This window comes from Sander lucioperca, chromosome 5 (assembly GCF_008315115.2).
Source record: "Sander lucioperca isolate FBNREF2018 chromosome 5, SLUC_FBN_1.2, whole genome shotgun sequence".
Taxonomy (NCBI): domain Eukaryota; kingdom Metazoa; phylum Chordata; class Actinopteri; order Perciformes; family Percidae; genus Sander; species Sander lucioperca.
The window spans coordinates 21,422,263-21,439,385 of NC_050177.1; the positions used below are offsets into that span (position 1 = coordinate 21,422,263).

The 17,123-nt window shown below is 40.9% G+C and overlaps 1 protein-coding gene across 3 annotated transcripts; it reads left to right on the plus strand.

Moving 5' to 3' along the window:
• Nucleotides 1–1,566: 1,566 nt before the first annotated feature.
• trpc4b (transient receptor potential cation channel, subfamily C, member 4b) lies at nt 1,567–16,717 on the plus strand. Of its 3 annotated transcripts, none has more exons than XM_031297437.2 (11): nt 1,567–1,926; nt 2,337–2,765; nt 5,951–6,469; nt 13,358–13,694; nt 14,289–14,428; nt 14,756–15,066; nt 15,174–15,369; nt 15,472–15,666; nt 15,878–15,919; nt 16,015–16,104; nt 16,183–16,717. In XM_031297437.2, exons 2-11 carry the CDS (start codon nt 2,388–2,390, stop codon nt 16,570–16,572), a joined length of 2,598 nt encoding a protein of 865 aa, XP_031153297.1. In that variant the 5' UTR covers nt 1,567–1,926; nt 2,337–2,387; the 3' UTR covers nt 16,573–16,717. The 3 variants fall into 3 exon arrangements, with proteins under 3 accessions (XP_031153297.1, XP_035857461.1, XP_035857460.1); XM_036001568.1 differs by having other exon boundaries at nt 13,358–13,538; XM_036001567.1 differs by having other exon boundaries at nt 2,386–2,765; nt 16,183–16,572.
• Nucleotides 16,718–17,123: the final 406 nt, after the last annotated feature.

A 17,123-nucleotide genomic window follows, 5' to 3' on the forward strand; every position in this document is an offset into this window, starting at 1 on the left:
GGCTCGTCATCATATCAGCGGAGAATGCCGAAGGGCTGGGAGGCTGAGGAGAGGGGAGAGGTAGATTACAGGCAGACAGGTTAGCTACTTCAGCGGTTAACTTGGAGACTTGATTCAGTAATTGCTGGTTATTGTCTAGGAGTGAACGGATTAACTGATCATGCTGTCCTAATAGAGTTCCCTGGGACTGGATGGCGCGCTGGACGCCATCTCCTTTAACCGTGCGTGATGCCTCTGTAGGGTCCATGGCCAGATCGTTCTGTTATGGCTTTGTCTGAGACCCAGAACACAGAGGCACACAAACACGAACTCAAGTGGAAAGTTTATAGAGTCTTTAATCTGAGATAACAGGACAAAAAAAAGGAAGGTCAGCTAGCTGGGCTGGCGATGAGGTCCGGATAGCAGCGGACGAAGAAGGATGTCGTGTCCGAATGCTCACAGGGATCCAGGCTGAGGGTAGCACTGCAGAGGGGCGAGGAGCTGTAGCAGGCTCACGGGAATCCAGGAGAATGGTGGCACGGCTGCGAGGCGAGGGCTGCGGCAAACGGCGAGCAGGAGTTGCTGCAATCTGGAGTTGAACAAAGGGAGCAGGTGAGTACAGAGCTCGAGGAACAAACACAGGCTAAGATTGCACATTAGAATAACACGAGGAGATTGCTGAGAGCCAAGTTACCACTTTGGTAAACGAAACGATCTGGCGCCGAATGCAGATTCCAACCGGAATAAAAAGCTGCAGCCGCAATCAAGTGAATCCGTCACAGCTGAGCGGCGGCGATGGAGAACAGCCAGCAGCCGTGCAGGTAGGTCGCTCGCCCGGCCACGCCCCTTGACCCAGATTCCGCTCCTCATCCAGACAGACACACAAACAGAGAAAAAACAAGAAGGGGAGAGGGAAAAACAGACAAAACAAACACTCCCAGGACAGCTGTCCATGACACCTTCAGCCATTAAGCTGCGGTGTGTCACTTCACTAGTGGTCCTTTTGTGTAAAGTGATGCAAGATCAGCAGCTTTAGAGGGGCCCTTATCTTGCATGGGTTCCTTGGGCAGCCACACCCAAACACTCATGCTATCTCCGCTATAGATGTGGTTATGTTGTTTTAACTGTTTAATTGTTGTTTGTACATAAAATTAACAAGTTATTGCACATCACTTTTTGTGTTTAATAAACATAAATACACATTAAGCAACCTGATCAATCTATATTAATATAACGTAGAATAATATGTTAAGAAAACACTAATTATTTTTTTTGCATGACTAAAAAAAATTGTGTTAAACTGACATAAATTTCCTTTCAGATAACACTCATGTGACACATTTATTTTATGTTTAGTGTACTCAAAACTTTAATGTTACCATACTGTACTAAATTAAAAGTTTTGAGTGCAAGCCGTTTCCAAAAAGTTTTTAGGTTTCCATGGCGACACTACTTTAACATGACTGCCCTTACAGCATTAATAAAAAAAAGTAATTGCATCAGTTTTACATGGAAATGAACAGTATCTGGTTTCCTTTATGGGAAACCACTACCCCAACTTAATTCACTTTGATACAGCAACCCGAAGTGAAAATGGGCGGTGATTGCTGAAGATGCGTGTTCTGCCGATGAGTTTTGAGCGCGCAGTTTAGTGCGTCAGGATACATTTGGTTTTCCATAGGTTTTCACCTGATCCGACGTCGCGTGTATTTTGCAGAGACATATAGAGCAGTAGCCTACTATTACCTCAACGCCCATACAGACGAGAGAGCGAAAGGGCTGAGCAGGGGATCGCATGACACATGCCAATAAGTTACGGTGTCTCCAGTGGATACTTTGATACGATGAGGATCTGAGCACGCAAGTTTTCTTTCTGACAGCCGCATCCGCTGCTTCTCCGTCGAGTGGCTTTGGAGTAAATCACAACCGGAAAGCAACAGGAGAAAGGTAAAGTTTCAGTGTTTATTTTGCACATGATTATTTTGGGCGTCGATTTGTTATAGGCTTAATGCATGTGATTTAGCACGCTTCTAACAACAATTCCTCTTTTAGTCATGTGCTGTGAACTGTTACTTTACTTCATTTTAATCATGTTTCAGATTATGTTAAACTGTTCTAGATTTACACAGGAAGAGTGTTTTCATTTGAACAGTGACGTGTTTTATTCATAATTTGAATGGAAAAACATGAATACATCTTATTTGGCCAAATATATGTCCTAGAATTATAAATTAATTGAATTTATTTGAATTCTTTTCCTTTTTGAATTTTTTTTTGTATAAAAGGTCAGTTTTGTCACACTCAGTGTCTGAAAATCACAGCATAAAACTGAAACTTGATTCCCATATTTCCCCCAGTCTTGTGATTTCTCATCCATTCTCAGTTGAGACTGGGATGCTGTTGCAGCGATGTCACAGCTGTATTACAGAAAAACGGACAACTCCTCATACAGGGACCGCATCCCTCTGCGTATCGTGCGGGCCGAGTCTGAGCTCTCTGCCCTGGAGAAGGCCTACCTGGGGGCTGTTGAGAAGGGGGACTATGCCAGTGTGAAACAAGCCCTGGTGGAGGCTGAGATCTACTTCAGGATCAACATCAACTGCATCGACCCCCTGGGGCGCACAGCGCTGCTCATTGCCATAGACAATGAGAACCTGGAGATCATTGACCTGCTGCTCAGCTATAATGTATATGTGGGGGATGCCCTGCTGCATGCCATCCGAAAAGGAGTGGTGGGGGCCGTGGAGCTGCTGCTCAACCACAAGAAGCCCCGTGGGGAAAAACAGGTAGATCCACGGTAACATCCCATAACATTTTAGACAGTTTACATTCTGCACTCAACCCATTCGGCCTCCTTTTTTTGAATGCTGAACAGCTATTTTGTATATATTTATTTCTGTTTCTGTATATATTGTTTAGTATTATTAATGTTCAACATGTTTGTTTATGTATGCACCAATCACCAAGGCAAATCCCACGTAAGTGTAACTTACTGTGGCAATAGTTGCTTTTCTGATTCTAATAAGTTTATATTTCCACGTTTCTCTTTGAGACTTCTAAAGTTATTGTTTATTGCTAACCTTTCTTGCCTCAGTCTATTACGTTTCATTCATTTTTTTGTGTTGAACTTGTTTACAAAGGTTTCTGAGCCTCTTTGCTTCTACACAGAATATGAAACAACCCTCTCATACAATTATGCCTCATGTGATTACTGTACTGTGCGTTTGCATTTCATACAAACTGGTGTACGGGGTTTCCAGGAGCCTTTGTCGAGATAATGACATCACTGAACATGGTTACATTTGGGCAGAAGAGTCCTGGTGCCTCACTGTCAGCTACTAATTCCAGTTAGGCTTACTTTATGAAGTGGTTTCCCCTATGTAATACTTTCTTAGGTAGCTCCTACTCATACAGTCTGTGTGAATTGCAAATGCATGCATGTCCACGGCTGGACAGAAAAAAGAGCAGTCAGTGGGCACAAGTACAGTATGTGGTGCCTTTAATCTACTTCAATGTTAGCCATTGTTAGCTGTCCCGTTTGGCAACAAGTGAAACATCGTTGCAGATTTATGAGATAACTAATATCAGTTAATATTGAGTTATGTCTTTCATCTTCCGTGAATCAATTAATTAAGGGAAAAATTCTCAAACGATCAAACCTTTTTTTTTTTACATTGTATAGTACTGTATATTACGCTACAGTTCAGTTTGTTTTTATTACTTCCAGCAGTGTTTTAAAGGAACACGCCGACTTATTCACCATATCCCCCAGAGTTAGATAAGTCCATACATACCCTTCTCATATCCGTGCGTGTTGTATCTAGGGGTGGGGGAAAAAATCGATACAGCATAGTATTGCAATATTTTCCGTGGCAATACTGTATCGATACATAGACGCCAAGAATCAATCTTTTATTATATATGTGTTGGTCAGTCTGTCTGCTTGACAATCCCATTTTGCAGCAATAAAATTGAAGTGAGATGAACAAAGAGAGAAATGTATCTTTTTAGATAAAACAGATGTTGACAAAGTTTCCTTTTGGGGACATAATTTGAAATTGGGAAAAATTTGAAGTTGGAAAAAAGGTAATAAATTTCAATATATCGCTGAATATTGCAATATGTTTAAAATCGCAATAATATTGTATCGTGACATAAGTATCGTGATGATATCATATCGTGAGGCCTTTGGTGATTCCCACCCCTAGTTGTAACTCTGTCTGACGCCCCCACCGCTAGCCTAGCTTAGCACAGATCCTGGAGGTAACCGGTAGGCCTGTCACGATAACAAATTTTGTTAGACGATAAATTGTCCCAGAAATTATTGCAATAAACGATAATATTGTCGTTCTGAGACCATTTTCATCTAATATAATGATAATGGCATAATAATGCAGGTACACCTTTTCCAAATATCCACAATATGTCTTTGATCTCCTTTAGTATGTCGTCTTTCACGCTGTTGTACAGTTGTGGAATTGCCGTTTGTGACACGTATGTTCTCCTAGGCAATTGGTACTGGCTGTCAAATGTTTGCAATATTCGTTGAGTGTTTGTGCAATAGACTACAGACTCTGTACTACGTTTAACAATTATTTAATAAACACTAAATATTATATTTAAATAATATATAATTAATAAATGATATCTATCTATATGGCTATCTGCCACATGGCGAGTAAATGTTTGTATCAAAATAGTTCTGTTTTTCAGTCTTCATTTTGGCGAAGGTGCAGCTACTTTCTTCTGCTCCTCTGCTGTCTGCAGGTCGGAGCTTCGCAGGGGAGGGCCGACACCCACACACCGACACACACACCCACCCACATCCACACCCAAACACACCCACCCACACCCATACAAACAAACAAACCCTGGCGCACACACAAAAACTGGCGCACACACCAGATGCCAGCCACCACATCACTTCTGTTTATCAGTAGCAGAAGAGATGTGGTGGCTGGCTATCGTTTACCTCAGGCTAATTAATTAGCTAGTAAGTGGCGATTTTTGGCAGTCAGCCTTCCAAAAGAAAGCACAATGCAATGAAATAACTGATCATTAACCGTTGACCGACAAGCAGCTAACGGAGTCTCAGTTCACCGTCTGGGAGCCTCTGACACACTTTCCGCACTCCGTGTCCGCGGACAGCTCTAGGCTTATACGGGTTAATGTTCTGTGCATTGCCGGACACATGCAGCCACGTGAATAAGCTAAAGTCCCAATAAGTCGGCGTGTTCCTTTAAATGTAGTCCTCCTACCAGTGGTGTTCATGTGATTCTGATGGCGTCCCTGAGATACACTGGCAGGCTGCACCCTGCTCTCCTAGACTAGACTACAGCAGTTTAGAAAACAGATTTGTAGATTCTGGTAACATGCCTGCCTTTCATTAACACCAGCACTAGCTGGACACCAAAAGATGGCCCAATATTACGGTTTAGGTCAATGTTATGTCAGATTGAATTAAATGGCTTCAGCAGTGAGAGGTTTTCAGTAATGTTATTCTTTAGTCTAAAACTGATAGATACGTTCTTAGTTTCAGACATGAATTGTTATTTTAGGAATCTAACTCTTATTATCTGCTTGAAAGTTGCAGCATGGACACTCTTTGATGTGCTGCTGTGGGTCATTTTGCCACAGTTTTTACAACAATAAGTCATTCCCCACTGTTTGGGTGGCATTGAACGTGAAAAGGAGGAAAAAGGACAAAGGGTGTATGCAGTTGCTTCCAACCAGGAAGATGTTTTGAGGCCAACTGAACCACAAGCCATTAGCTATGTGCTTGCTGTTAGATAAGATAGTCAGAAATCAAAGACGGATGAAATTAGACCCATTTAAACCATTTGGTGCAGGTCCTATAAGGGGTTTAAAAAGCAGTGTTCTTTTGTGAACTGATGAAATAAGAGTGTATACCGTAAATTGATTCTGTTTAATGTCATGTTCATTTGTGTTCCTCTCTTGGCTTCCTGAAAAGGTCCCACCAATTCTACTCGACAGACAGTTTTCCGACTTCACCCCAGACATCACTCCAATCATCCTTGCAGCCCACACCAACAACTATGAGATCATCAAACTGCTAGTGCAGCGAGGTGTTTCCGTACCTCAGCCACATGCTGTGCGCTGCAACTGCATGGAGTGTGTGTCCAGTTCAGACGTGGACAGCCTACGCCACTCGCGCTCTCGCCTGAACATCTACAAGGCCCTTGCCAGCCCGTCCCTGATCGCCCTCTCCAGTGAGGATCCTTTCCTCACGGCCTTTCAGCTCAGCTGGGAGCTGAAGGAGCTCAGCAGAGTGGAGAATGAGTTCAAGTCAGAGTATGAGGAGCTGTCCCATATGTGTAAACAATTTGCAAAGGACCTCTTGGACCAGACCCGAAGCTCTAAAGAGTTGGAAATAATACTCAATTACCGTGATGACATGAACCCTCTGCTGGATGAGACCACTAATGATCTGGCCCGACTGAAGCTGGCTATCAAATTTTGCCAGAAAGAGGTAAGCTCTTTGGTGACTATGATCCCCTCTTGGCCCACAGCAGTACAATGTGTCTTGGTCTAATACTGGTACACATACAGACATACAGAGAACTGACAGGGTTTTACAATATATTGACACTCGTGCAACAAGTACAACAAGGAATAAGAATTACATTGGTTGAACAACATGGACAGGATAACAAGAATGGTGCCAAGACGAGTTGTAAATGGCCTGAGATGGGTGGAGATGTCTTCGGGGAGTTTAGAACAACATATAATTGCCAGCCGGGCTCTTAGCAATGCATTACAGTAGCACTCTCAGACAGTCCCATGACAATTAGATAATCCGGGATAATGATGGCCATTTCCTTGAAACACATACTCATAATATTTTAATTAGGGAGGGAACATTTTACTGTCTTTTACCATCATCTTTGCAGTTTTTATCCCCCGGATGCAATGCCAACTTTCTGTCATTCGTTGTGAAATAGAGCCACTAACAATTTACAAATTGTATTTACACAGTGGCATTGACAAAATAAGATTTGTCAAAGTTGTTTTACATGAATCCAGCCACAATTTTAGTATTACCTACTAAGTTTATCATGAATTGTATCTGTAAATGTATGCTATACTTTGCATGGATTTTTGCTTAACACGGCAACAGGAAACAACAATAAAGGCTGGTTAAAATTTGGTCTTAATAATGGACGGTATAAAATAGGTCTCAATTAATCACATGTAGAAAAAAAAAACGAGTTGTCTTATTTCTCTTTGTGGGAGGACAGGAAATGTGGCATTATTTTTTGCATGCAGTGTTTTGGCTATTTTCTTTATGACACAAACCGTTGGCAATGTGAGAATGAAAGCTCAGTGTGACTGTTAGCAGCCCTGTGTGTTATAACTGGTCTCCGTGGCAAAAGATTTTACAGCTGAACTCCAAGGGCTCAGTGGCTATTTGTTTGATCACAGATGGGTGATTTACACAAGATTTCTTCTGTCGATTTTAGACTACATTTTACATTAATCATCTACTACCTACGCTGCTGCTACTAGTACTACTACTGCTACTTCCAATAATAATCTAAGCAATAACAATGAACACAGACTTATCTGCAGTAAGATTTTACTTTCTTGGGACCTGAATGCTCAACTTGACTCAGGCTTTGAAAACTGAAATGTTATCAGTTTTGAACCAGTAAAGTCCTCAGCAATAATAAATATGACTTCATGTGTATTTAAGTATTTGGCCTGTTTAACGTGGAGGATGGCTGAATCAAGAAAAATCAATGAACTTGATAAAACAAAGAGCCCCCTCATGTTTTAAGAAACGATAATATTTGCCCCACTATTATTTTTGTGCTTGCTCGTGTATTTAGTTCATGCATTGTGATGAGCATAGAGTTTTTAATTTCATGGAAAATAGTAATGATTGTTACGAATGCCTTTTGCATTGTATTTATAAATTATAAGAATCAGTTATTCCTTCCCCATATTATCATCAGTGGATTTGCTAGTTTAAAACTTTAACAACTAGCCATTAACTTTAGTCATTGTGATTATATCTATGATGTCCTGAAGTTGTGCACAAGAACATAATAGCAACAAACCACACCTTTTTATTGTTCTATGAGCTAGGGCCACTAAACACATAGTTTTACCCTGACGCCCTTCTGTTAGAGCAGGTGGGAGAAAATTTGTATTTGGGGAGAAGTATCTAGTCTGAGGTAGGACTGCCTTTTGTAGCATACATTTCATGGACCTTTTCTGTTGCAAATGTGTAAGTAGAATGTGTTAAAGATGAGATTTGTTCTCTGGTCTGTGAAAGACACATTTAGGAAAAACCATGTAGAGTTTCTAAAGACACATAATGCCACATGACCAAAGAGCTCGGTTTGTTGCTGTTTATACAATCTGCTGCAGTGTAGCATGACGCTGAATGACAGCTTATTAAAATATATCTAGTTGCTGTGTAAGTAGGTTTTTCTGTGTGCAATATGCATGTAAGGAAACATAAACTGCTAATGCTATCTTAACAGCGTTAAAGTATTTTCTGTGAAACTGATTTAGATTATGTTCAAATAAACTAATTACATTTTAACTAATTAAAACGTTTTTAATTATCTTAATTAATAGCCTCTATAGAATAGAAAGCCTTTTTGTCTATTGTCATTGTAATGAATACAACAAATTACTGTAGGAGTGCTTCTCCTTAACAGTGCAATAAACGACACAGGAAGAACATCACAATGACAAAACCAACTTAAGCTACTGTGATTTGTGCTACAATAAGAGTTTGTATAGCCCTATTATAAATGAAAGCAATACACAGGTATAGATGTAATTTATTACTAGAATAAAAGTATAAATAAGTGTAAACATTTCACTGTTGTGGATAATTATTGCATTAGCGTAAGATTAAACGTAGATGTGTAATTACATGTTAACAAACATTTCACTGTGATTTTTGCACTTGAATAAAAGTGTACATACGAATGTAAATACAAGTAAACATTTGTAGGGATGTGGTCTAGGATAAGTGAAGTTATTGCACTACTATTAATGTAATGCAGTATGTTAGCCCTTGAAAGGACGGTAAACCAACATATAGCCTGTAAGGGTCATTCTATGCTTGTAGGCGTTGATTGTGGTTATGGCCCAGGGAAAGAAACAGTGTTTAGGTCTGGTGGTCTGTGCTTTGATAGATCTGTAGGCATGCCAGATGGCAACAGGATAAACGGGGTGTCCTGGATGGGAGGAGTCCTTTAAAATGTGTTTGGCTCTGCTGAGGCCACAAGATGGGAAGATGTCTTTCAGGGAGGGCAGAGGGCAGCCGATGATATCTGTGCGGTATTGATGAACCTCTGAAGAGCTCTCCTTTTGGCTGCAGAAAGGCTGCAGACTGTTTTTCCTGCGCACTTTCAGGAAGTGTAGTCGCTTGCTGAGCCTTCTTAACAGCCGCCATGGTGTTTAAAATTTGATGATGGTGTTGGTGGGTTGGGTTGCAGTCATGGGTGTAAAGAGCGTAGAGTAGTGGGCCCAGTACACAGCCTTGGAGAGCCGGTGCTGAGCATGAAGGTGGAGGAGAGGTACGGGCCAAGTTTAACAATTTTAGGCAGTTAGGGGAGGCTAGCTTTAATGTGTTGTAAAGCCAGTCTCTCAAAACAGTTCATCAGTGTTTCCCACACATAGACTAATTTGTGGCAGTGCACCATACAATCAACACCGGCCGCCACATATTGCGTTTCGTTATTAATTTTAAAACACGCAGCGTATGCGTTCAGCTGCATTTCCTTTCCCTGCTCTCTCCGTCTCTCTGTCACTCACGTGTCTCTCTCACATAGGCTACACACACACACACACACACACACACACACACACACACACACACACACACACACAAACAGCCCCTCCCCTCCGTGCACACAGCGTCTGTCTCCATGAAAACGAGAGAAGATGGCTGGCGAAACTCACAAGTTCACGAAAGGAGGTTGGTATCTCGTGAACACCTTTACACAATCACACATTAAAAAGTGCTATAAAAATATTTGATATTGTGAATACAATGTTGTCAGTGTGTAAATGTTGGAGTCCCGACCCGACTCTTAGCAAACAAGTGATTGCGCCTGCTTTAGGAAGTTAACTAGTCGCAAGTTTGCGGTAAAATGCACTTGGGTTGTCGAGGTCAAAACACTATATGTAGCAGCTGTGAATCAAATAAACTTATTATAAATAATATCATGTCATTTTTTTACTCTTACACTGAAAGTTTGCTGCTTCAATCCAGATGAGTAGTGAAAAGTATTTTCCGCCACTGAAAAAGGCACGTGTTGAGGATGAGGACCTGCCTGAACCGGCGGTATCAGTCTGAAACAGCTGAACAGTCCGATCAGTGTAATTAGTTATGTTATTAATTTGTTTACAATATTTTTAGGCTTCAACCAGTGCTGCTCAAGCAGAAAGACAGGGTCAGGGAGAGAAAGAGATAGATTTGTTAGGCATTGAAGAAAGAGTAGGAGAGGAGGACAGCATCCAACAGCGTGTCGTCCCCCCCCGTGCCACAAATTGCTTTCTAATCTGTGGGAAACACTGGTTCATAACTACTGAAGTGAGTGTGTTCTGTCTGTAGTCGTTAAGACTAGCGATGGTTGGCTTTTTTAGGGCGGGGATGATGATGGCCGACTTTATGCAGGGTGGGATTGTGGCTTGTGTCAGATAGTGCTGGGTAATGAATTCAATACTTTTTTAGGCATCGACCGAATTGCCTCTAAAGTATTGAGTATCGAAACATGCCTTGTCATTTAATACCAAATTTCAATACCTAAGGAGTAAATCTCATCAGCATCAGTGAGCCAATAAGCATACAGCATGCTTCTACCAAGATCTAATAATGCTGGTGTTTGGCTGTCTAACGTTACACATCGTAGAGACACACAGGAGAAACTCTACATTACGCACAGAGACAGGGCTCACGTAGTAGGAGAGAAAATATAAATAAAAAGATTTGTGCTGTGATGTATAATGTTGTAAATGTTTTTTTGTTTTATAAAAATTTGTATTATAAAGTATCATTAAGGAACCGGTATTGGAATCTGTACCAGTATTGACCATTTTTTAACAATACCCAGCCCTAGTGTTATGGAAATATCTTAGTGTGGACCCCTGAGAGCTGGTTAGCACATCAAGTACTTTCCCGGGGAGTACTGCGTCAGGCTCAGCAGCCTTCCTGGATCCACCCACATGAACACACGTCTCACTTCCTGTTCTTGTAGAGTGAATATGTTGGCGCTGGAGGCTGATGGAGGCAGTGTGTCTATGTTAGGGGTTTTTTGCCTCAAAGCGAGCAAAGAAACAGTTCAGTTCCTCTGCCAGCTAGGCAGCGATTCCCTGCCACACCAACCCTGGGTCATTGAGATGGTCCTCGAGTTTTCTCTTGTAGGCCTCCTTGGCAGCTTTGATGCCTCCCCTCGGGTCAGCTCTGATAGTGGTGTACAGGTCCCTATCACCTGACCTCAAGGTCTCTGATGTTGGAAGCTGAACAGTTGGGAAGTGTCTGGAGTTCGCTTGTCGTCCAGGTATTCTGGTTGGGAAAGACCCGCATGCACTTGTCAACAGAGACATTTTCATTGCAGCTCTTGATGTAGTACAGAACAGTTTCTGTGTCTCCAAGTCCTGTTGTTGGAATATATTCCATTCTGTTCGTGCAAAGCAGTCCTGTAGCTGAGAAAGTGCTCCCTCAGGCCAGGTTTTAATAGTCTTTGTCCTCCTGAGGGGGGTGTGTGCTGGGATAAGGAGCACTGAGAGGTGATCAGACCGGCCTAGGTGTGGGTGGGATACGTGCGACCCTATATGCATGCTCTATATATGTATACTCTATACCAGGGGACAGCACGTTTGCCAACCAATGGCACACTAGCAATAAGCGTGCAAGAGAGTATTTTGTAAATGTTTCAATCCGCATGCCAAAAGACCTCTTCCACAGCCACTGGCAGTAGTTTAAGTGATCTGTCCCCATCCGCATTCTGTGAATACCCGCCCTACTCTGCCTCTGATTGGCTTGTACTCGTTGCCTTCCTCATAGAATGTTACGCAATGGAAAAAAATTGATTGGAAGATAGGTGTTTGGAAGCCTAATGCTGATATGGCACACTGATTAACAAGAACATTTTAAAATTGCACTTCAAAACAAAAAGAGATTGCCGACCCCTGCTCTACACAGTATGCTTTCATTTTGAATATGCCTTAGAACAGAATTATTACTTTGAAGGGGTGAGTGATGTGACATGTGAATGGGGCTATTTTCACCTTCCAAAAACCTTCCACAGACAAAATCTGCTCCTGCCAGGTGCAACCTTTTGCCTCCAGTCATGTTATGGCAAGTCAACATCTCACAAGGACAGATAGACAGAAAGCATTCAAGATGTCAGAGTCTGCATTAATAGATGACCTCATCACCCACAATTTAATGCCATATACTACCCTAATGGGGATCCATTTGGCCATAACTAGGTTAAGATGAAATTAACTTCAATCACCATCTGCAGATGTCCAGCAGATATTTATATCAAATCTCAGTCAATCACTTCTTAACATAGGATTAGAGAACACTAAAGACATGTGTTGCCCTTGCTGTGGGTTATCAGCGGGAGGCGGTCTTGGCAGTTTTTGTCATTGTAACATCATACCTTGGAGAGTTTGAGACTGCAGGGAAATCAATCCATGTTACATCTGTGTAAAGGAGGAGGTCTTTGGTCCAGGCATTTCCCAAATGTCTGCTAGTACTCCCTGTATAAATTACTGGTGTAAATGTATATTAGACAAATGCTATGTGCAGACATGGGGCATACCTGGGGAGGGCTGTTGTGTCTGATTAGCAACTGAAAATCCTTTTACATGTGTTTGTTCAATGTCCTCAGTTGGAGGGTTTCCTGAAGGATGGATTTAGAGACTTAAAGAAGGTTCTACATGTCAGGTTGTTAAACAAAAAATGATATCTTGTCTAAAATATGGCCACTCCAACATAGACAAGACGCCACAGCAAAGTAATACAAAAAAATTATCCAGTGGTGTAAGCAATTTGTCAGCAGTTTTGTTACTTGCATTTCGTGAAACATGTTTATTTAAAGGTATAATATGTTATATATTTCTACTACTAGATACTATAAATTGCAGTGAGCATGATGACTGAAATTTTAAATACAGCCTTTATTATCTTGAATATTTTTTTGTGTGTGTAGAATTTGTTTCCGTGTAGTGTTTGCAGGTCATGGATCAAGGTAGTTTAAGCTTAATGGCCTTTGTTGTGATTTGTCAATACTTTTCTGAATGGATTTCTGAGAAAAGGGGTTAAAAAAGGACAGTTTAATTTTAATTAACATGTCTTTCTTTGTCTCACCCTTTCTCTCAGTTTGTTGCTCAGCCCAACTGTCAGCAGCTGCTGGCGTCTCGGTGGTATGATGAGTTTCCAGGCTGGAGGAGGCGTCACTGGGCAGGAAAACTCATCACTTGTATCTTCATTGGCCTCCTCTTCCCACTGTTATCCATCTTATACCTGATCTCTCCAAAGAGCCGCTATGGCTTATTCATCCGTAAGCCCTTCATCAAGTTCATCTGTCACACTGCTTCCTACCTGACCTTCCTCTTCCTGCTCTTCTTGGCCTCACAGCATATAGCCGCTGCACACCCGGAACATCAAGGCCCAAAACCCACCACTGTGGAATGGATGATCCTGCCCTGGGTGCTTGGTAACAACAAACATAATACACACACACACACACACACACACACACACACACACACACATACACATAGTTTGTCTCACTATCTTTGTGGGGATCCGTCATTGACATAATGCATTCCCTAGCCCCTTACCCTAACCTTAACCATCACAACTAAATGCCTAACCTTAACCCTTACCCTCACCCTAACCATAACCTAATTCTAACCCTAATCCTAAAACCAAGTCTTAACCCTCAAACAGACCTTTAAAGTTGTGGGGTCCAGCATTTTGGCCCCACAAAGCTGTCTGGACCCCAAAAGTATACTGTATTCCTGGTTTTTGGACCCCACAAATGTAGTTAAACAAGAACACACACACACACACACACACTTTTAACAGACTGCTGTTCATTCTTATGTTATCATGCACGGTTGTACATCTGTACACTGTAGTCACACACATTTGGAAAAAGTTCAACCGAGGTGCTTACTGTGACCATGGCCATACTGTACTTTCTGCACACTGGTTGGTTTTCACGTTTTTTTTTTCCTCCAGAACCTTACTTGAATGACAGTGCTACAATGACAAATGATCTTTGTTGTTTGTTCATCTCTGACAGGTTTTATATGGACTGAGATCAAGCAGATGTGGGATAGTGGTTTCCAAGACTACATAGGTGACTGGTGGAACTTAATGGACTTCATAATGAACTCCTTGTATCTTGCAACTATTTCTCTGAAAATTGTTGCCTTTGCAAAGGTACTGTATATCCTACACTGCAAGATATTTGACAGCCATTTATTCAAAAATATTTATATCTTCACAGTATAACAAAGATTGCAGCATTTTTACCTAACTTACCTAACTAAAAAACATATTATATTAACCCCAACTTTTAGCTTTGCTGCAGACTCAATAATACTTTGCTTTTAAGAGGAATATAAAAATAAATGGTATCACTACTTTCCTGTGTTTTGCAGTAGAAGAGTCAACTTGTGGTCTGAAAAACTTAAAACTTTACAGGATCTTATTTTAATGGTAGTCTATGTATTCCTCATATTTATTCTCCTTTCCTTTTTTTTACAGTACAGTGGGCACAAACCCAGAGACAGCTGGGAAATGTGGCACCCGACTTTGGTTGCAGAGGCATTGTTTGCCATTGCCAACATCTTCAGCTCCTTGCGCCTTATCTGCCTTTTCACTGCCAACTCCCATCTGGGCCCCTTACAGATCTCACTGGGCCGCATGCTCCTGGACATCCTCAAGTTTCTCTTCATCTATTGTCTAGTGCTGTTAGCCTTTGCCAATGGCCTCAACCAGCTCTACTTCTATTATGAAACCGAGGACCATAAGTGCAAGGGTATTCGCTGTGAAAAGCAAAACAACGCCTTCTCAACGCAAGTAGAAGTTCTTAAATAAATTGTCCCTGACAAATCTGCATTGTTAATAATTAATGTTTGTTTTTCCAAGCGCATTTTGTGATGTATGGTTGTTTGCTTTTCAGGCTGTTCGAGACACTGCAGTCATTATTTTGGTCTGTATTTGGCCTGATTTCCCTCTATGTGACCAATGTGGAACCAGGACATGAATTTACTGAGTTTGTGGGCTCTACCATGTTTGGCACATACAATGTCATCTCCCTGGTAGTGCTTCTGAACATGCTTATTGCAATGATGAACAACTCCTACCAGCACATTGCTGTGAGTGCTATAACTTACCCGTTTTACAGTTTTACCACACTAATTTGTCTTGTATTTCTTTGCAAATGGTTTTGATCAATTGCTCTTATTTTTACTTTTCAGGATCATGCTGATATAGAATGGAAATTTGCAAGAACAAAATTATGGATGAGCTATTTTGAAGAAGGGGGAACTTTGCCATCTCCATTCAATATAATACCAAGTCCAAAGTCAGTTTATTATTTATTTGGATGGATAAAGACGCTGTTGTTTAAGAGAACAAGCATAATAAGGCTCGAAACCTTCGAAAGTTTGGGGGTAAGGAGTTTCCAGAGATTTGCTCTGATCTGATCCCACCACTCCATTGCATCCATTTTCAATGCCTGTCTATACTTTGGTGTTATAACTAATTTGGATTGCATGTTCTTTTTAGGGATCGATCAGTCATTAAGTTAAGAGCTAATGACCCTACCATTACAATTAACGTGTTCCTTTGTTCATAGACCTTTTTTTTCTTCTTTTATTGTAGAGACGTGCAGCTGAAAATGTAAGAGTAAACCATGTGTATCAGGTAATACCTTGTTTTTTTATAATGTGTAAAGTTTTGCTGTATAGTTATTGACTTGTCATTGTCCTTTTTGATAAAAAATAATGTTTATTTTTTAGGAAGTTTTGAGGAACCTTGTTAAGCGGTATGTGGCCGCAATGATCAGAGATGCCAAGACAGAGGAGGGCCTGACAGAAGACAATTTCAAGGTAGCATTCAGTCAGTGAGCCAAGTTTGTTGCTGTGTTATCTGCTGTTGTTTAATCTCTGGTTCTCAACAATTGACAGGAGCTAAAGCAAGATATCTCCAGCTTCCGCTATGAAGTCCTGGGAATGATGAAGGGGAACCCTCAAGGTGGTAGCGTTGCAAGCTCCACCTTGGCTTACCCTGGAAACTCATTCAAATATTCTCCCAAATTCCCTATTGATGAGCCTCAACAGACGCTGAACGTGTTTGATTTGACCGTTCCCACCCTGCAGAGGGGATCTGCCTCCACCACCAGCTCTGGATCCCTCCAGAGACAGGGCAGGCTCCCCTCTCAGAAATGTGATGAAATATACTCATTGTCAGAGGAAGATGCGTTGGGATCTGGTGGACGAAACCAAAACCAACTTCAGACTGAGAAAGTAATTGTGCAAGTCTTACAGAAAGTGGAGAAAAGACATTCAGGAGATTGAACATTCTTGCAATGAACACACTGAGGAAGTAAAAAAAATGGGCCAAAGAAATATAAAAACAAATGGTTATCTGCAAGTGAGAAATGTTAATGAAACATTCTTGTATTGGAATTTCATTTCATTTATCTACCACTTTATTATTAATTAATTATCAAAATATCTGTAATATATACAGTATAATGGTATAATAATATGTCATCTCACATTATATTACATGCATTCGCCTCTGATTGATTGATTGATTGATTGATTGATTGATTGATTGATTGATTAGAAGAACAATACTGAGTGAGGATTGACCTCAGTAAGTGCTAACAAGACGCTCAGGGAATTGTGAAGCAAATTAATAATTCATATTTTATCTTGACAATTAATTCCAAAGAGCCCTGACACCCTGCTGCCTATCCTATCTTCTAGCACCTTGAACTGTCCTCTTGCTGTGATATACAAACGTATCTTAAATCGCTTTGTCTATAAAAAATATATATATATATATATATATATATATATATATATATATATATATATATATATATATATATATATATTAC